The sequence below is a fragment of the Podarcis vaucheri genome (genome assembly GCF_965113315.1).
Source record: "Podarcis vaucheri genome assembly, chromosome: 5".
Classification (NCBI taxonomy): Eukaryota; Metazoa; Chordata; class Lepidosauria; order Squamata; family Lacertidae; genus Podarcis; species Podarcis vaucheri.
The window spans coordinates 340,737-356,888 of NC_138763.1; the positions used below are offsets into that span (position 1 = coordinate 340,737).

Genomic DNA, 16,152 nt, shown 5'->3' on the forward strand with positions numbered 1-16,152 from the left:
GACAGCCTCCCCGCAGGGGGACCTGGAGCCGCCTCCGCAGTCGAGCCCCCCCCCCCGAGATTCTCCTGGGGCTCTGCGTGGCGGCAGAAGCAGGCCCCGCCCTCTGGTCCAGCAGCCGCTTCGCCTTCCCGTAGCAGGGAGTTCCACAGGACCGGGCCAGTGACACCAAAGGCGCGACTCCTCACCAACTCGGGGAATGGCCAACGATGGTTCTGCAGATGACCTCCGTGATTGAACTGGGGTATGATGGGGTGTCCTGGACCCAAGTTGTTTGGGGCTTTGTCAAGCAACGCAAGGACCTTGAACCTGACTCAGCAGTAAGTGGGCAGCCAGTGCAGCAGTTTGAACAATGGCCAGATGCCCACCGCCACCACCGCAGTCCGGTCGCAGCGTTCTCCCATCAGCTGGTGCTTCTGAACCAAACCCAAAGATGGCTCCACACAACAGTGTTGTGTTTCCTTAGAAAAGTTTGAGATGGCGCACAACTTAAAAAACATAAAATACAATAAAACAATTGCAAAACTAAACAGAATTGCAGAGCAAGAAATAAAAGCAGTTAAGACAGCGGCAATGCTGTGTTTAAAAACACCCCTAAAAAAGAAATGTAGGTCATTGCTAAGTCTGATCTTTAATGTAAAATGCAGCATCTTGAATTGGGCTCAAAGAATGAGGAAGTCAGTGCAGTTGCTTTTGCTCTGGAGTAACATGTTCCCTCCCAATGCCTGGTTTTTGTCATCTTAAGCTGTAAATTTTGGGCAAACTGCATCTGCTGTCCCAATGTAATAGCCAGCTCTGCATTCCCCCGTTTGTGGCACAGTTGGCACACCAGCCCCCTAACTGTGTGGTGCCACATTGGCATCCAAATCCAGAAACAGCTCTGAGGCTATGGACCTATCCAGGAGAGGCCAAACCTGTTTCTAGATGGGTTGTTTTCTTCTTGTGATTTGGAAGTTGTACTGTTTGGAACTGCCTTTGCCTATTTAGCCCTGCGAGGAAAACCTCCCCTGCATAATCGAAGGAGCAGACAGACCAGGAGGACTTTGACTTGTGCCTGGAAATGGAATAAGAGCTAGTGGAGCTCTCAGTAGGTGCATCCATCCAGACTTTTAATGATCAGGCCAAAGTCACCATATTTTGCAGTGGGATAGGGGGCCTTGAAACAAAATGCTGCAATTGGCACCAGGGATGCTTTTGTTATGGGCTGTTTCAGCCAGCCTGGAACAAGGAAAAGAAAAAGCAGTTTTCTTAAAACAACAAAAACCCTTACCTTCTTGAAATCTTCACAAGCTTGGCTATATATGTAGCCTAAAAGGCTTCAGTTGAGGGCTGACTGCCAGTTCCAACCTGAAGTACTTTGAACATAATAGAAAGCTACTTTGTACCAGGTCAGGCAAGACCATTACCTATTCTGACTGACACCAGTTCTCTAAGGTGGAGATTTTATCCTGGAAGTTTCTTTGTTTACAGCATACAAACCATGTGCTCTACCAATAAACTGTGATTCCTCCACCTATTATTATGGTTGATGTTATTAATGTTATTTATATTTATCATTACAGTTCAGTTTTAAAAACCAGTCCAATCCAATATACTTTATTGAAGAGTTTGGATTTGATATCCCGCTTTATCACTACCCTAAGGAATCTCAAAGCGGCTAACATTCTCCTTTCCCTTCCTCCCCCACAACAAACACTCTGTGAGGTGAGTGGGGCTGAGAGACTTCACAGAAGTGTGACTGGCCCAAGGTCACCCAGCAGCTGCAGGTGGAGGAGTGGGGAAGCGAACCCAGTTCCCCAGATTACGAGTCAATCACTCTTAACCACTACACCACGCTGGCTCTCTATTGCTCTGAGGAAGGGAAGGATATGTTCTTTCCCCCACTTCTTCCCTCCTGAGGCCTTGCATATAGCAGCAGCAGCCTGGAGGGGGCAGTGCTGCCCTCTGAACACCAGTGTCACTCCTACTACCTGGATAGGACTGGCATGAACCTGTGGGGGCCACCAATGGAGCAAATTGGGGGCAGGCTTCGGGGCATTGATTTTATTATATATATACATATGTGTGTGTGTATCATAAAAATGTATCACAGCGCTTTACAACATAAACACACAAAACCCCACAATAAAATAGCAACAAGTTAAAAGCAAAAAGAAATGTAAAACACTTTCACAGGTCCAGCCTCACTGCCGCCCTTCCCCATGCCAGCCCATCCAGGTAAGCTGCAGCAACAAGGATCAGGAGGACAGCTCCACATGGGCTACTGCTGGGGCACCAATAGGGTTTTTCTGGGGCCAGTACACTAGACGGATTGGGCCCTCTAATCCACTTGCAATAGAGGACACTGATTTGCATAATAATTGCAAATGCTTTGTGTCATGCAAAATTATGTGATTTCTTGCAGGTGGTGTGGAGGACCCAAAAATAAATTGGTGGTGACACAAGTAGTAAAACAGACAGAATGTGAATAGATGAAGCTTTCCCCATAATTGTATTTCTATTCTGCAAAAGGCTGACCTGTTGAATTTCTGCCTGCTACACAGCTGGTAAAGGCAGTAGAGCCAGGGGCATGCTTTGTGAGGATATTATTTATTATTATTAATTTTATTACCCATCCTTTACCAGTGGGCTACAGCACTAAACCTCAAAACTGAGGACAGTTACAATCACAGGAATAGGGTGGGCTCTGAAAGTGCAGGTGTCAAAGGCTATGGTAAATGTATGTAGAGCTTGTTTTTAGGAAGAATAGACTAAGTACTTGTTCATTTATTGTATTCCACCACGTGTCCTAAAACACCTTCAGGGTAGTTTACAAAACAAAAAAACAGCAATTACATTTTTTAAAAAACCAGCATTTAAAATTATTATTAAACCAAAACTATCCTAAATCACAACAACGGGCAACAGTATCATAACAGCAGAATGACAGAATCGTGGGCTTGGAAAGGACCCACAAGGATTATCTAGTCCAACCCCTTGCAATACACAGATATACACAGCTATCAAAATTCCCAATACAGATTCCACAATAGGGGAACAACCACTTGTATCTAATCTAACCTCAGAGGACCGCTTACTTATGAAGGGCTTAGGACCAGGGGAGGCTTACGCCAGGGTGCTCAAACCTTTGTGATGGTCAGACCCAGCATTTAAAATTATGCCCAGAAACCAAGGGAAAGCCACTGCCAGGGCTGGCCCAATACATTTTGCCACCTGAGGCAAACCATGAAATTTCCCCACACCTGAGAAGAGTTTTATGTCAGGGATAAGGGTGGAAGGAGACCAGAAGTGCTTTCTGTTCCCCAAGAGGCTGCCGGGGGGGGGCAGATCTAAAGCACTCTGCAGCTGTCACTGCCAGCACAGCAGCGGGCAATGCATTCCTTGGAGGCTGGATTTGCTGCTCTTGTGGCTTCTGTCAGTAGAGGCAGCCAATTTCTATGTCTTCTAGTGGAGAATCCACATTGCCATCTGGGTTATGGATAGAAAGGATGCCAGAAGTGTTTGCACATTGTTGCAGGGGGAGTGGCAGTGTTGCTCCAGAAGGAAGCCACGAGAGTTGCTGTGGCAGAGACTGACCCAAGGCAAATCTGGAGGATTTGAGGGTGCTAAATAGCAGCTCCCCACCTCAGTACAGTCTTAGGCATATCTTGATTTTGGACACTTTCATTTTCTAGCAGATAATGTTCCATGCCATCAATACTGATGCAATCATGTGCCCTTTGGTCCCTTACTAACAAAGGAGGAGTTTGGCAGTGACAACTGCGGTGCATAAAGCAAACTTTTTGCAAGGGCCTCTTTCTGGCTTCCAAACGCAAAAAGCACCTTTCAAAGGCAGTTGCCACAAGTGCCCTGGTCAAAGGTTTCTTAAACTGAGCTTACCGTATTTTTCGTCCCATAGGACGCTCCGTCCCACAGGACGCACCTAGTTTTATGGGGGGAAATAAAGGAAAAATTTTTTCCTTTATTTCCCCCCCAAAAGCAGGTCAGGGAAACCGAACCAGGTCGAGGAACAGCGGGATGGTGGTGCTGCGCCTCCCTGCTGTCCCCCGAGCTTGTGGGGCTGGCCGATGTCTGCCTGGCGCGGGGGGCACTCTGCTTCAGGGCGGGCGGCAGGCTGCTATCCGCAGCGTGGGGAGCCTTGTGGGGAACTCCTGCAAGGCTCCCCACGCTGCGGATGTCTGCCTGGCGAGGGGGGGGCGCTCTGCTTCAGGGCGCCCCTTGTGCTGGGCGGCAGGCTGCTATCCGCAGCCTAGACATCCCTGCCGGACCTCCCGTAGGGCCGCCTAGGCTGCGGATGTGTTCCCGAAGCCTGGAGAGCGAGAGGGGTTGGTGCGCACCGACCCCTCTCTCTCTCCAAGCTTCAGCAAAAGCCTGCATTCGCCCCATAGGACGCACCCAGATTTCCCCTTCATTTTTGGAGGGGGAAAAGTGCGTCTTATAGGGCGAAAAATACGGTAATTTTTATTATTATTTATAATTATTATCCGGTCTTTGCACAAAGTTTTCTCAAGGCAGCTTAGAATCAATTTTAGAACACATTTTTATAAACAACACTATAAAACAATTTCTTCAAAAGAAACAAGCAAACAACAATAATGACAGATTGAGGTGCTTTTGAAAATGATGATGCTCATGAAACTCAGGTCAGAAGAACAGGTGCCAGGCAAATATTCCTGGCGAGAGTGTCCCACAGTCTGGCTTCTCTCCAGGAAAGGCCTTGTCCCCGGATGCCACCCACTCAATTGGCTCTGGTAGAGGTATCGGGTTCAAGTGGCAACAGAGTTTCTGAAGGTGATATCAATGAACTGGCAGCTTCCCAGAGGGGTAGGCAGCCCTTCAAGATCCTCTGATACACCTCAGATTTTTAAAGCCCCAAACAAAATCTGTTTCTTGAATCATGCCCAGAAACAGAGTGTGTGTTGGTGGATGCCGCTGCTCATCTTGGTGGCAGTTTTTGTCTTGATGCCGATTCTAGAGCAATCCACCAGGTCTAGCTCGTTCTTGCCATTACACCAGGCTGTTTGTAAACACGTCAGCTGGTCCATCTTGGCTTGGAGGTTTCTCACATTAGCATATAAACACATATTTCCAGGCCCGTCTCCAAATGTCTCAGGCGCAAGCATTTTAGCCCAAGGAGCTTTGGCCTCTCTGAGTTGCTATCCGTGTCCCTGCACTCTAAATGCCTCATTCTACCCCTCCCCTATTTAAATCACCATGGATCTTTTCTTGCCTTCGTCCTTATTACAGGAGAGGGGGAGATATGTTCCGAACCAGATCCTCCTTAGTTTCTTTTGGCTTTCCCTGCAAAAAATTGCTCTGCCACCTTTTAAGTGCCAGCAGTCTGGTTCCGCACTGGTTCAAGTGAAGCTCACCCCGCTTGTCCCAAAATGTTCCCTGGTGCCTAGAGTTACTCCAGACCTTTCCTCTCCACACCCATGTCTCATCCACGCATTGGAGCTCCACAGACGTGTCTTTCTTTTAATGTTTTAATGTTTGATGTATTATAGTATTTTAATATTCTTTTGGAAGCCGCCCAGAGTGGCTGGGGAAGCCCAGCCAGATGGGCGGGGTATAAATAATAATAAATTATTATTATTATTATTATTATTATTATTATTATTATTATTATTATTATTATTATTTCTAGCTGGCCCTGTACATGGACCTGGTAGCATTTCAGAGAAAAGTCACACATATAGCCAAAGTGCCTGTGGCCAGTGGCGTATTGGGGTCCCTAGAAGGCAGAGGCAGGCGGAGGCCCTAGGACACACAGCGATGAGACAAGAGGGCTATATTTTTGGCTGGAACAGAACAGAAGATGCTGGAAACTGAGAAGCGGGATGGATGGGATGGCAGGCATTTGGGGCACTTGGAAGTTGAAGAAAGGAAATGGGTTGCTTGGGGTGACACAGGACTGTGCCTTCACAGTGTTTGGTGGGTGAGGTGTGTTGGGAGATTTCTGAGAATAACTAGGGTTGTTGTGGACTGCATGTTTGTGCGCCAAATGTTCTTTAGCTTCTTTGCTTAGCTCACCTTGATGCTAGATGCTCTTTTATTTCTCTCCAGATACAGGATATGCAGTCCTAACTGGCTTCTCCACTTTTCACTAAGGAGAAAGGACATTTGTGGTGGGTCTTCCATCGTCAGATGTGGAAATATTACTGTCTCCTTCTTGACCAGCAACGGACATTGCTCTATTATGGTTCTGACGGTGCCTGGGATGATAACCAGCACCTGGCAAGTCATCTCCTTGCCCAGCTCTCTATTGACACAGGCAGGACCATTCATTATGGATCCCAGAATCTGGCAAAGGAAGCTTTTCTCGGCCCCAGCCATGTCGACAAGCTCCACCAGCGTGTTGCTCTTGTTAACATTAAGCAGAAACCTGGGAGGCATGTAGGTCCGAGCAAAGAGTAGTGTGTAGTGTGTGCGATGGCTCAGGGACTCTGGGGAATGGGTGAGCTGCTCCAAGTGGAAGAGGCAAGGGACTATGCCTCCCTGGTGGAAGCAGCCAAAGAAAAGGGCACCACAGAGATTGAACACAAGGTTGATGGATTTCCACTGCTGGGCCTGTCTATGCTGCGTGACCAAAAGGACCAGAGGCAAGATGAGAGGGATGAGGAAGCGAGGTTCTTGATGGCTGAATAAAGAAAGAAGTGCCAGAGGGATAAAATAGAAAGCCAGCAGTGCCAGCCTGCCTTCTGGGCATGTGATGGCTGAATGTGAGCTCCTCTTCAAGGCCTTCAACCACATAAATTGGCTGATGTGCACTTTCAGGAGTTTGATGCCATTGCTAACAGCTTCTACATGAAGGACCCCAAAAAGCAGGACCCCGTTAACAGCAAAATGTGTCAGATGCGGGTGCGTCCCGTGTTGTGCCAGGTTCTCAGGGTTGAGGTTATAGGTGAGGAAGTTCAAGGGGGTCACGACGACACTCTGGCGCAGCCTGGCAAGGATGCTCAGTGGGCTGGCCTCGTAAAAGCTATGCAGGCTAAGTCCTGACAGGGGAGAAGTGAAATACCAGGTGTCAGCAGCTATGAAGAAAACAGCAGTGAAGGCGGCACTTGGGGCAAGACAGAGAACATGGTGTATTGTTCTTCTAACGCTTTGCTGGCACGTAGCACCTGCACATACCCAATGCAATAGCGGCACCAAAGCAAATGCCAGAAACGTTGGCCTGTTAAAAAATCCAGCAACTATGATCATCCCAATAAGTCTGTGATTTAGAGGATTCTGCCACCGATAGGCTGAGGCCGAGGTCTTGCTGGCTGCTTTTGAAGACACTAGTAGAAGCAGCAAGGCAAAGAGAAGTCCTTCCACAGTGTTAGCAAAAGTCCTCGTGTAAAACACAAGTGTGACGTAGGAGCCAGCAAGCAGAGCCAGTGAGTTCCACGGATCCGCTCCCCACAGAGGAGCCAGCTGGTAAACACTGTAGTCAAGGATGAATGAAAAGATGGTGAGGAGGAGGCGGGGTGAGACGAGGAGGGTGTAGCTGGTGATGCAGCCGGTCGAGAGGCCCAGGTGCTGAAGGGCTTTGATGGCCCAGAAAGCAGCTCCAGATGTGATCAAGGGAAACACTACAGTCCTGCAAGGAGACTTGGGGAGGAATTCCCAGGGGTGGTAAACCTTTAAGTCCAATATGCTGCCTGAGGAGGAGTGGGGAAAGGTTAGCACAGTTAGTAGCTGGAGCCCTGTCAGCTAGAAACCTGCCCCCCGCCCCAGTGACCTGCAACATAAGATTAGAAAAGTTAAAAATAATTGAAGTCTTTGACTCACTAAAATAAAAACAAAGAAAGAATCTAATTAAAAGCAGAACCAACTGCAGAAGATCAATAATTCAGCAGACTCAGAATTGCTCTTCTTGCTCTTTATAAACGAGGCTGCCTATATGTGGCCTGTTTGGAACAACGGAGGAAATGGAAAGCAGCTCACCTGCCATGTGGTGGGGGCCCTAGAATTTAACTTGTCACCGACCCCCCCCCCCAAGACCTTTTTGAAACCAGGTGCAAAGGACTGTCCACAACGACTAGGTTTTGTAAAAATACAAAACCTTTTCAGACCACATACATAAGATGTCAGCTTTACCTGCCATGACCTCTGGAGACTGGAAAAACTCATCTGGGTGCAGGTAGCCAGTCTGAGGAAGAAGACACCAGCCAACTCTAAGCATGCAGAGAACTCTCCAAAAGGTTTTGGGTGAAGCCATCACAGTTTCACCAGACCTGCCTGGATTGGAAGGTTGTCCACTGGAAACAGCAGCAGTCCTAGTTGTCAAAAGCCAGCCCTGAAAAGGACAAAATACTTAAAGCACAAAACCCGACTGAGCGTTGTTGGTGACAGAAATAATTCCTAATAATAATAATAATAATAATAATAATAATAATAATTTATTATTTATACCCCGCCCATCTGGCTGGGCCTCCCCAGCCACTCTGGGCGGCTTCCATAAAAACCAAAAATACAATAAAATATCACACGTTAAAAACTTCCCTGAACCTTAAGATGTCTCCTGAATGTCAGGTAGTTGTTTATTGCTTTGACATCTGCTGGAAGGGCGTTCCACAGGGCGGGCGCCACTACCGAGAAGGCCCTCTGCCTGGTTCCCTGTAGCTTTGCTTCTCGCAATGAGGGAACCGCCAGAAGGCCCTCGGCGCTGGACCTCAGTGTCCGGGCAGAATGATGGGGGTGGAGACGCTCCTTCAGGTATACTGGACCAAGGCCGTTTAGGGCTTTAAAGGTCAGCACCAACACTTTGAATTGTGCTCGGAAACGTACTGGGAGCCAATGTAGGTCTTTCAAGACCAGTGTTATATGGTCTCGGCGGCCGCTCCCAGTCACCAGTCTAGCTGCCACATTCTGGATTAGTTGTAGTTTCCGAGTCACCTTCAGAGGTAGCCCCACGTAGAGTGCATTGCAGTAATCCAAGCGGGAGACAAATATTGACACCTTTTTCAAGCCTCACCCCTTAAGATAAAAAGTAAAGGTCCAACAATAATTTACAGTCTTTCCTCTTCCCTCCCGTCTCAAGAGCAAAGAAGAAAAAAGCAAGTTATAACTGTATATCCTTTAAAATATCAAAGAAGTGGTTACAGACAGTAAATCACCGGGGGGGGGGGGAAGCATCTTAAAGATCAGTCACTTAAGCTTCTCAGTTTGACAACCCTACCCCCTTCCTTTATTTCTGATGGCAGACTTTTTATTTGTACCTTTATTTTTTTCCAACAGCTTATTCCCATGCAAGGCAGCAACCATTTCCAGAGTAGACTCCCTTTTCGTTTTCCAGTCAATACAACAAATAGTTCCAATAGGTTAAATAATTCACAATTAAACCTTTTGTTCCTTTGGTTAAAATTTTGGAAACTGACCACTCCTGAGACAGGGCAGCCTGCAGCTGGACTGTGTTAGAGCCCAGCGACCACGGCTCCACCACCGGGACGACCTGGCTCCTCGTGGGACCAAGCAGGCCCGCTGGGAGCTTGTTTGGTCACCGCAGGACCCCTCAACGTCCTGGTCATCCCCAGGACCTTCTTCAGGGCTCTTGTTGCCTCCGGGCTACTCCAAAACTCCAAAAAAGCAGCAGCTTCTTTAAAAGAGGCCTTGCCATCTGAAATAGGTCTGCTGGTTGTCTCCTAGAGGATGCCATGCAAGCTGCAAACTGAGCCTTCTTCGCAGCCCACATGACCACATGGCACACCTGATTATGTGCTTTGTTCCGTTGGCTTCAGAGCACGACTTGAATCATTTGCACACTAATCTTTGTCCAGCTTGCTTCATAGTCCAGAGTTCTCCAGGATGCCAAGGGGCCACTTGAGTTTTACTAAGCTGGACAGGATACTTGGGGGTAATTGTGTCATCGCATTGCATAGCGAGACCGGAGCTTTGACATGACCACAGCTTTATCCACTAGAAAATCCCCAGAGCTTTCAAAAACATAATAATAATAATAATAATAATAATAATAATAATAATAATAATAATAAATTTTTACTTATACCCCGCCCTCCCCAGCCAAGGCTGGGCTCAGAGCGGCTTACAAGCAATAATAAAAACAAATTAAATGATTACAACTTAAAAACAACATTAAAATACAACATTAAAATATTAAAATGTAGCCTCATCGCAGGAGGAGAAGGAAAGGAAAAAAGAAGGAGAGGGAGGGAGGGAATCAAATTGGCTCCAAGCCAAAGGCCAGGCGGAACAACTCTGTCTTACAGGCCCTGCGGAAAGAAATCAGATCCTGCAGGGCCCTGGTCTCATGAGGCAGAGTGTTCCACCAGACCGGAGCCAGAGTTGAAAAGGCCCTGGCTCTGGTTGAAGCCAATCTAACTTCCCTAGGGCCCGGGACCTCTAGGGTGTTGCTATTTATGGACCTTGAGGCTCTCCGTGGGGCATACCGGGAGAGGCGGTCCCGTAGGTGTTATGTACTGAAATTCTCACCCTGAGCCAGCAAGGGGATACTGTAGATAGTTATGCAAATGAAGGATCGAAAAGTGACATTCAGTGATTGGATAGTTTTAGAACGTTGCAACAGTTACAATTGTTCTGTAGCTCTATATAAGCAGGCTGACTGAGCTCCTCAGCTTAGTTCTGTTCCAGCTTACAAAATAAAGAGCTGCTTTGGAGAAATCGCTGTGTCGTAGAATCACAGAATCATAGAATCCTAGAGTTGGAAGAGACCCCAAGGGCCATCGAGTCCAACCCCCTGCCAAGCAGGAAACACCATCAGAGCACTCTTGATATATGGTTGTCAAGCCTCTGCTTAAAGACCTCCAAAGTAGGAGACTCCACCACACTCCTGGGCAGCAAATTCCACTGTCAAACAGCTCTTACTGTCAGGAAGTTCTTCCGAATGTTTAGGTGGAATCTTCTTTCTTGTAGTTTGGATCCATTGCTCCGTGTCCGCTTCTCTGGAGCACCAGAAAACAACCTTGCTGATGTGTTTTAAACGGTTTTTGTTTTGTTAGTTTAATGTGTTAGTGTTATGTAGTGTTTTTGTATTGTATTGTTCTTTTTTCATGTAGTGTTTAAATTGTTGGAAAAGTAATAATTATTTTCAAATATATATATATATTTCTGTTGATGCAGCCTCTAGAATAGTAGTACCTTTTCTTGCTGCTGCATCACACTGTTGACTCTTCATCATCATCATAATTTATTTCTACCCCGCCCATCTGGCGGCTCCCAAGAGAATATTATTATTATTAATAATAATAAGAAAGCGACAAAACATCAAACATGAAAAACTTCCCTAAACAGGACTGCCTTCAGATGACTTCTAAAAGACAGGTAGTGGTTTATTTCTTGGCATCTGATGGGAGGGCATTCCACAGGGCGGGTGCCACTACCGAGAAAACTCTCTGCCTGGTTCCCTGTTAAGCTTGTGGTCTACTAATATCCCTAGATCCTATTCACATACATTACTGGTAAGCCCGGTGTCCCCCATTTTATATTTGTGCAGCTGGTTCTTCCTGCCTAAATGCGGAACCATACATTTGTCCCTATTGAAATTCACTTTGTTAGCTTGGACCCAGCTCTCAAATCTGTTAAAGTCATTAATGAACACTCTTGGTGTTGTCAGTCAACTAGCTCCAATCTACCTAAAAGTTACGTCATCCAGCCCCCACTTTACCAGCTTCTCCTCAAGAATACCATGGTGGCCTTTGTCAAAAACCTTACTGAAATCAAGATACAGTATATCCACAGCTTTCCCCTGATCCACCAAGCTTGTAACTCAATTTTTTAAAAAAGAAATGAGATTTATCTGGCACCACTTTTTTTAAAAAAAACCATGCTGGGTCTTAGTAATCACAGCATCCTTTCCTAAGTCCTCACAGACCGACTGTTGAATCATCTGTTCTACGAGCTTTTCTGGTATCGATGTCAACCTCACCGGGCGGCAGTTACCTGGCTCTTCTTTTTTCCTCTTTTTGAAGATGGGGACATTTGCCCTCCTCCAGCCTGCAGGGACCTCACTTATTCTCCAAGAATTCTCAAAGATTTTAGACAGAGATTGCATCCGCAAGCCCCTTTAGTACCCTTTAGTACCAAGCTTGTTTCATGCTGCTCCTTATCATAAGACTCAAACCAATGGAAGAGTCCCACTAAACACGTGAAGAACTTTCTAACAGTGAGAACAGTGGAATGGACTCCCTTGGAAGGTGGTGGTCTCTCCTTGATTGAGGATTTTTCAACAGAGGTTGGGTGGCCATCTATCAGGGATTCTTCAGCTGTGATTCCAGCATTGCAGGGAGTTGAATTACATTTGTGGGTCTTTTCCAACTCTTCTATTTTAAGGGTTTATCGGTCTATGATGAAGGCTTTATACATCCAGCATCTTTAAGTGGGTATGATGCATCCCACATGCATGTCTTCTGCCTTGGTGGTACCTGCATCCAACTGTCATTTAAGTGAGATTTCCCTGATTCACAGATACTGCAGTAAGGTGGGGAAAATCTAACATAAAACCAAATGTTACCAAATGGTGAGCATACTGAAGTGCATTGTGTGGGCATGTATTTTTACCCCTGTGATGTGATGGTTTGCTAGGTGCCATTTGTCCCCACACCCCCTCTTTCTGTTGGTGAGATGCTTTAGGTGAGTTGCTGGTGGCAGCAGTCATGACACACACTTAAAAAAACCAGTCTACTGTTTTGTGCATATTGGAAAACTTTGTATTTCCAAAATACATTTTAAAAATGGCTGCCAGCACAGGTAGTCAAATGCCCTCTCAGCAAAGCTCAGAGAGGGTGGGCTGGAACCCACACTTTTTACAGAAAGTATGTTCAACACAGTGTTCTGTCAGAAAACTCACATCCATTTTTAAAAAGAAATTGGCCATGTACAAAGGCAAACAAATACTTCCATGTGTGCCCACAATGGACCTCAGATTTCTGGCACTCAGGGAGTGTGGGAAGTCCTGAGTGAGGGGCCAATAGCCTCCAGGAAAGCACAACCTACTAGTGTGCTGGGAAACATTGAGGAGTTCAAGTAAAAGAGCTCCTGTCAACAAATGTGAACAAAAGCCCACATGGAAAACATGGGATCTGTGTGACCCATGTGCATGTTATCGCTCTGGGGTATCCACAGCCTAACACAAACTCCTGGATAGAGTTCTTCTGGGCAGAGCAGGAGGGAATGAAGCCAGACCCACAGAGATGTCTGGGGGAGGGTTTTACATAGGAAGCTGACGGATGCAGGGATTTTCATAAGGACAGTTCTCAACGAAGAATCTCTGGGTGCAAGATGTGGTACTGCATCAAAAGATTAGATTTCCTTATCTGGTCTGGAACAGCAAGGCAAAGAACTGAGCGAGTCACCACTGGGAAGCAAAGAGCCAGGAGCCAATCACAAAAACACACCCTGTGTTGGAAGAAGACAGGGGGGAAGGCAAAGGTGGAGCAGAAAGGAAGAGAAGCTGGAGGAAGGAGTTGTGGAAGTACAGGAGTGTGTGGTGGAAAAGCGTGGGACAGCCAAGGGAGCATAGGAGGTGCAAGAGATCACTCCATCCATCTGCTGTGACAGGACCATCTCATCAGACCTCTTCTCCCTCCATTGTCACTTGGGGGCAGCCATTCCAGCAAACAGTCTTCATGGGAGACGTGGGCAACACAAGGGTCCTTGCAACCACTTGGCTGGTGGTCCAGTGCCATTTGGCACTTACTGCCTCTGAGCTGTGCCACTGGCCAATAGAAATTGGTGCCCCAGTTCTGATTTTCCTCTTTCCTCCTTGTCCCTTTGTGTGTTGTGTTTTTCTTCAATTGTAAGCCAGAGTGGGGAGCATCTTCTGTGATTTTATGTAAGCTGCTCTGGGAACATTTATAATCTGTTCTTCAAATGCTCTAAATATATACAGTAATAAAGCACCTGGGTTTAGACACAGGAGACACTCTGAATGCTTTATTCTTTGGTGTATGTTACTCTATTAATCCTGTTACACCTACAGCTGAATAAAACTTTTAAACTATTGGACTTGGACTGATCTATCACCACTGCCTGTTCAGATGGTGGGGAGGCATCAATGGACTCCAGTTTCAACCTTCAAGCAGGGCAGCAAACCGTTGGAGGGTGTTGGGGTCACATTATCTCACTGGAAGTTCTACTCTTCTGGAGGCTGCCTAAGGGGACCCAAACATCCATGTTACTTTGGTCACTGGGACACATGTAAGGTTTTACACTTAGGCAGAAATAACCAGCTGCACAAATATAAAATGGGGGACACCTGGGTTGCCAGTAGCACATGTGAAAAGGATCTAGGGATCTTAGCAGACCAGAAGTTTAGAATGAGTCAACAATGTGATGCAGCTGCAGCAGCAAAAAAAAAAGAGAAAGAAAAGGGGGGGAGATAATCCTATTCTAGGCTGTGTCACCAGTAGTATCCAGACTGAGGGAAGTACTGCTCTATTCTGCCTTGCTCAGACCACACCTGAAGTCTTGTGTCTGGTTCTGGGCGCCACAATTTAAGAAGGATATTGACAAGCTGGAATGTGTGCAGAGGGCCACCAAGATGGTCAAGGGTCTGGAAACCAAGGCGTATGAGAAATGGTAAAGGGAACCGGATATGTTTAGCCTGGAGAAAAGGAGACTAAGAGAAATGATAGCCACCTTCAAATATCTAAAGGGTATCACATGGAAGATGGAACAAGCTTGTTTTCTCCTGGTCCAGAGGGTAGGGGTCAAACCAACGGCTTCAAGTTACAAGAAAGGAGATTCCGCCTCAACATCAGGAAGAACTTTCTGACAGTAAGAGCTGTTTGACAGTGGAACAAACTCCTTCGAAAGGTGGTGGACTCTCCTTCCTGGGAGGTTTGAAAGCAGAGATTGAGCGGCCATCTGTCCTGGCTGCTTTAATTGAGATCCCTGCATTGCAGGGGGTGGGATTAAATGATCCTTGGCATTCCTTCCAACTCTAGACATTTCTTCCAGCCTCTGGGCATTTTTTTTTTACCTGCAAACCTGGATACGGAATGTGAACCCCCTGGAAAGAGGAAAGAAAGTGACCAGATGAGAGCTGGCTGTCCCCTGGTGAAGAGTCTTGGGGCCAGAGGGTGAGGATCCCTGCAAGCGGAAGGATGAGGCAGCACAGCGCAGTCACTTTCTTTCGCTCTAACCCAGGGCTTGCTGCTCTGTAGTGCTGTCTTTGTTATATGGCTCCATTATAGCAGATACAATAGATCCATTAGGCATATTTAATATCAGAAGGGATAATCAGGGACGGGAAGAGGGTACTCCAATGATGATTTGGTGGGCAGGCCAAGAAAGTGGGCAGACCTGAAATACAGCCCCCCCCCCTTTAGCTTCTCTCCGTTTTAAAGACCTCGTTGCCACATGAACGTACCCGTGAGCATGGAAGTACTGCTCTTAAATGCCAGTCCTATGCATGGTCGAACAGCAGCTGTTGAGGACATGGAGGAGGCTGCTGACTTGTCTTGCACTGACAAGATCTGGCTGGACCAGGCAAGCTGGATTCTTGGGACAGCATCTTCCACCTGGACTCCCTGACCAGGAAGCCATTTTTCCTGGAAGAGGCTATTGCAATGCCCGTCTCCTTTGCAGGACTCCTTCTCTGTCCATGTATTGCCCATGCCGCTGCCAAGTTCGGAGTCTGCCTGAATCGGCAGAGGAGGCTTCAGATCTGGTGTTTCAGGCTGTCAGGCATTTGGCTCTTGGGGGCCTTCAGCACCCCCAGGCACCCCCACACCCCCGGCATTGCTCTCGCAGCCCCAGGGCGATCCCCAAAGCATTGTGATCCCTGGGCGGGTGGCAGATCCCCTGGGACTCGGGGTTCTCTGATGGCAATCCAAGAACGGGAGAAGCAGCCGTCCGGTGTGGCTGGGCGAGGTCTGGCCATCCCCAGATTCCCTGCCTTGGCCAGGCTGTCCGCTCCCGGCTCTCCGGGGCACTTGGGGGTCTCGGGCTTTCTGGAGAGTCTAGCGCAGCGAAGCTCCTGCTCTGCAACACGGCGCTTTCCTGGGCCGTCGGGGGCGGCGACTAGTCCGAGACCCCCACGGAGCCTCCCCAGGGCCAGACTCGGGGCTCGGCGGCGGCGGCAGATCCCGGAGGGTCCTTCGGGCCCCCCGGCAGCGCGGCTCCCTTCCCCCTTCCCGGGCCGCGCCTTCTCTCCCGGCCACGGCCCCCCTTCACCCGGCCGGGAGGGGG

General features: G+C 47.6%; 1 protein-coding gene and 1 long non-coding RNA gene across 2 annotated transcripts; both read right to left on the reverse strand.

Annotated features, from left to right (window-relative positions):
• Window positions 1-1,490: 1,490 nt before the first annotated feature.
• Window positions 1,491-5,520, reverse strand: LOC309532896. The gene is made up of 2 exons (XR_014220059.1): window positions 4,451-5,520; window positions 1,491-3,871 (listed from the first exon to the last, which is right to left on the reverse strand). It is a non-coding gene; the product is annotated as an uncharacterized lncRNA (long non-coding RNA).
• Window positions 5,521-5,643: 123 nt separating this feature from the next.
• On the reverse strand, window positions 5,644-15,844 carry PIGZ (phosphatidylinositol glycan anchor biosynthesis class Z). The gene is made up of 3 exons (XM_082224285.1): window positions 15,332-15,844; window positions 8,083-8,281; window positions 5,644-7,643 (listed from the first exon to the last, which is right to left on the reverse strand). Exons 2-3 carry the CDS (start codon window positions 8,201-8,203, stop codon window positions 6,022-6,024), a joined length of 1,743 nt encoding a protein of 580 aa, XP_082080411.1. The 5' UTR covers window positions 8,204-8,281; window positions 15,332-15,844; the 3' UTR covers window positions 5,644-6,021.
• Window positions 15,845-16,152: the final 308 nt, after the last annotated feature.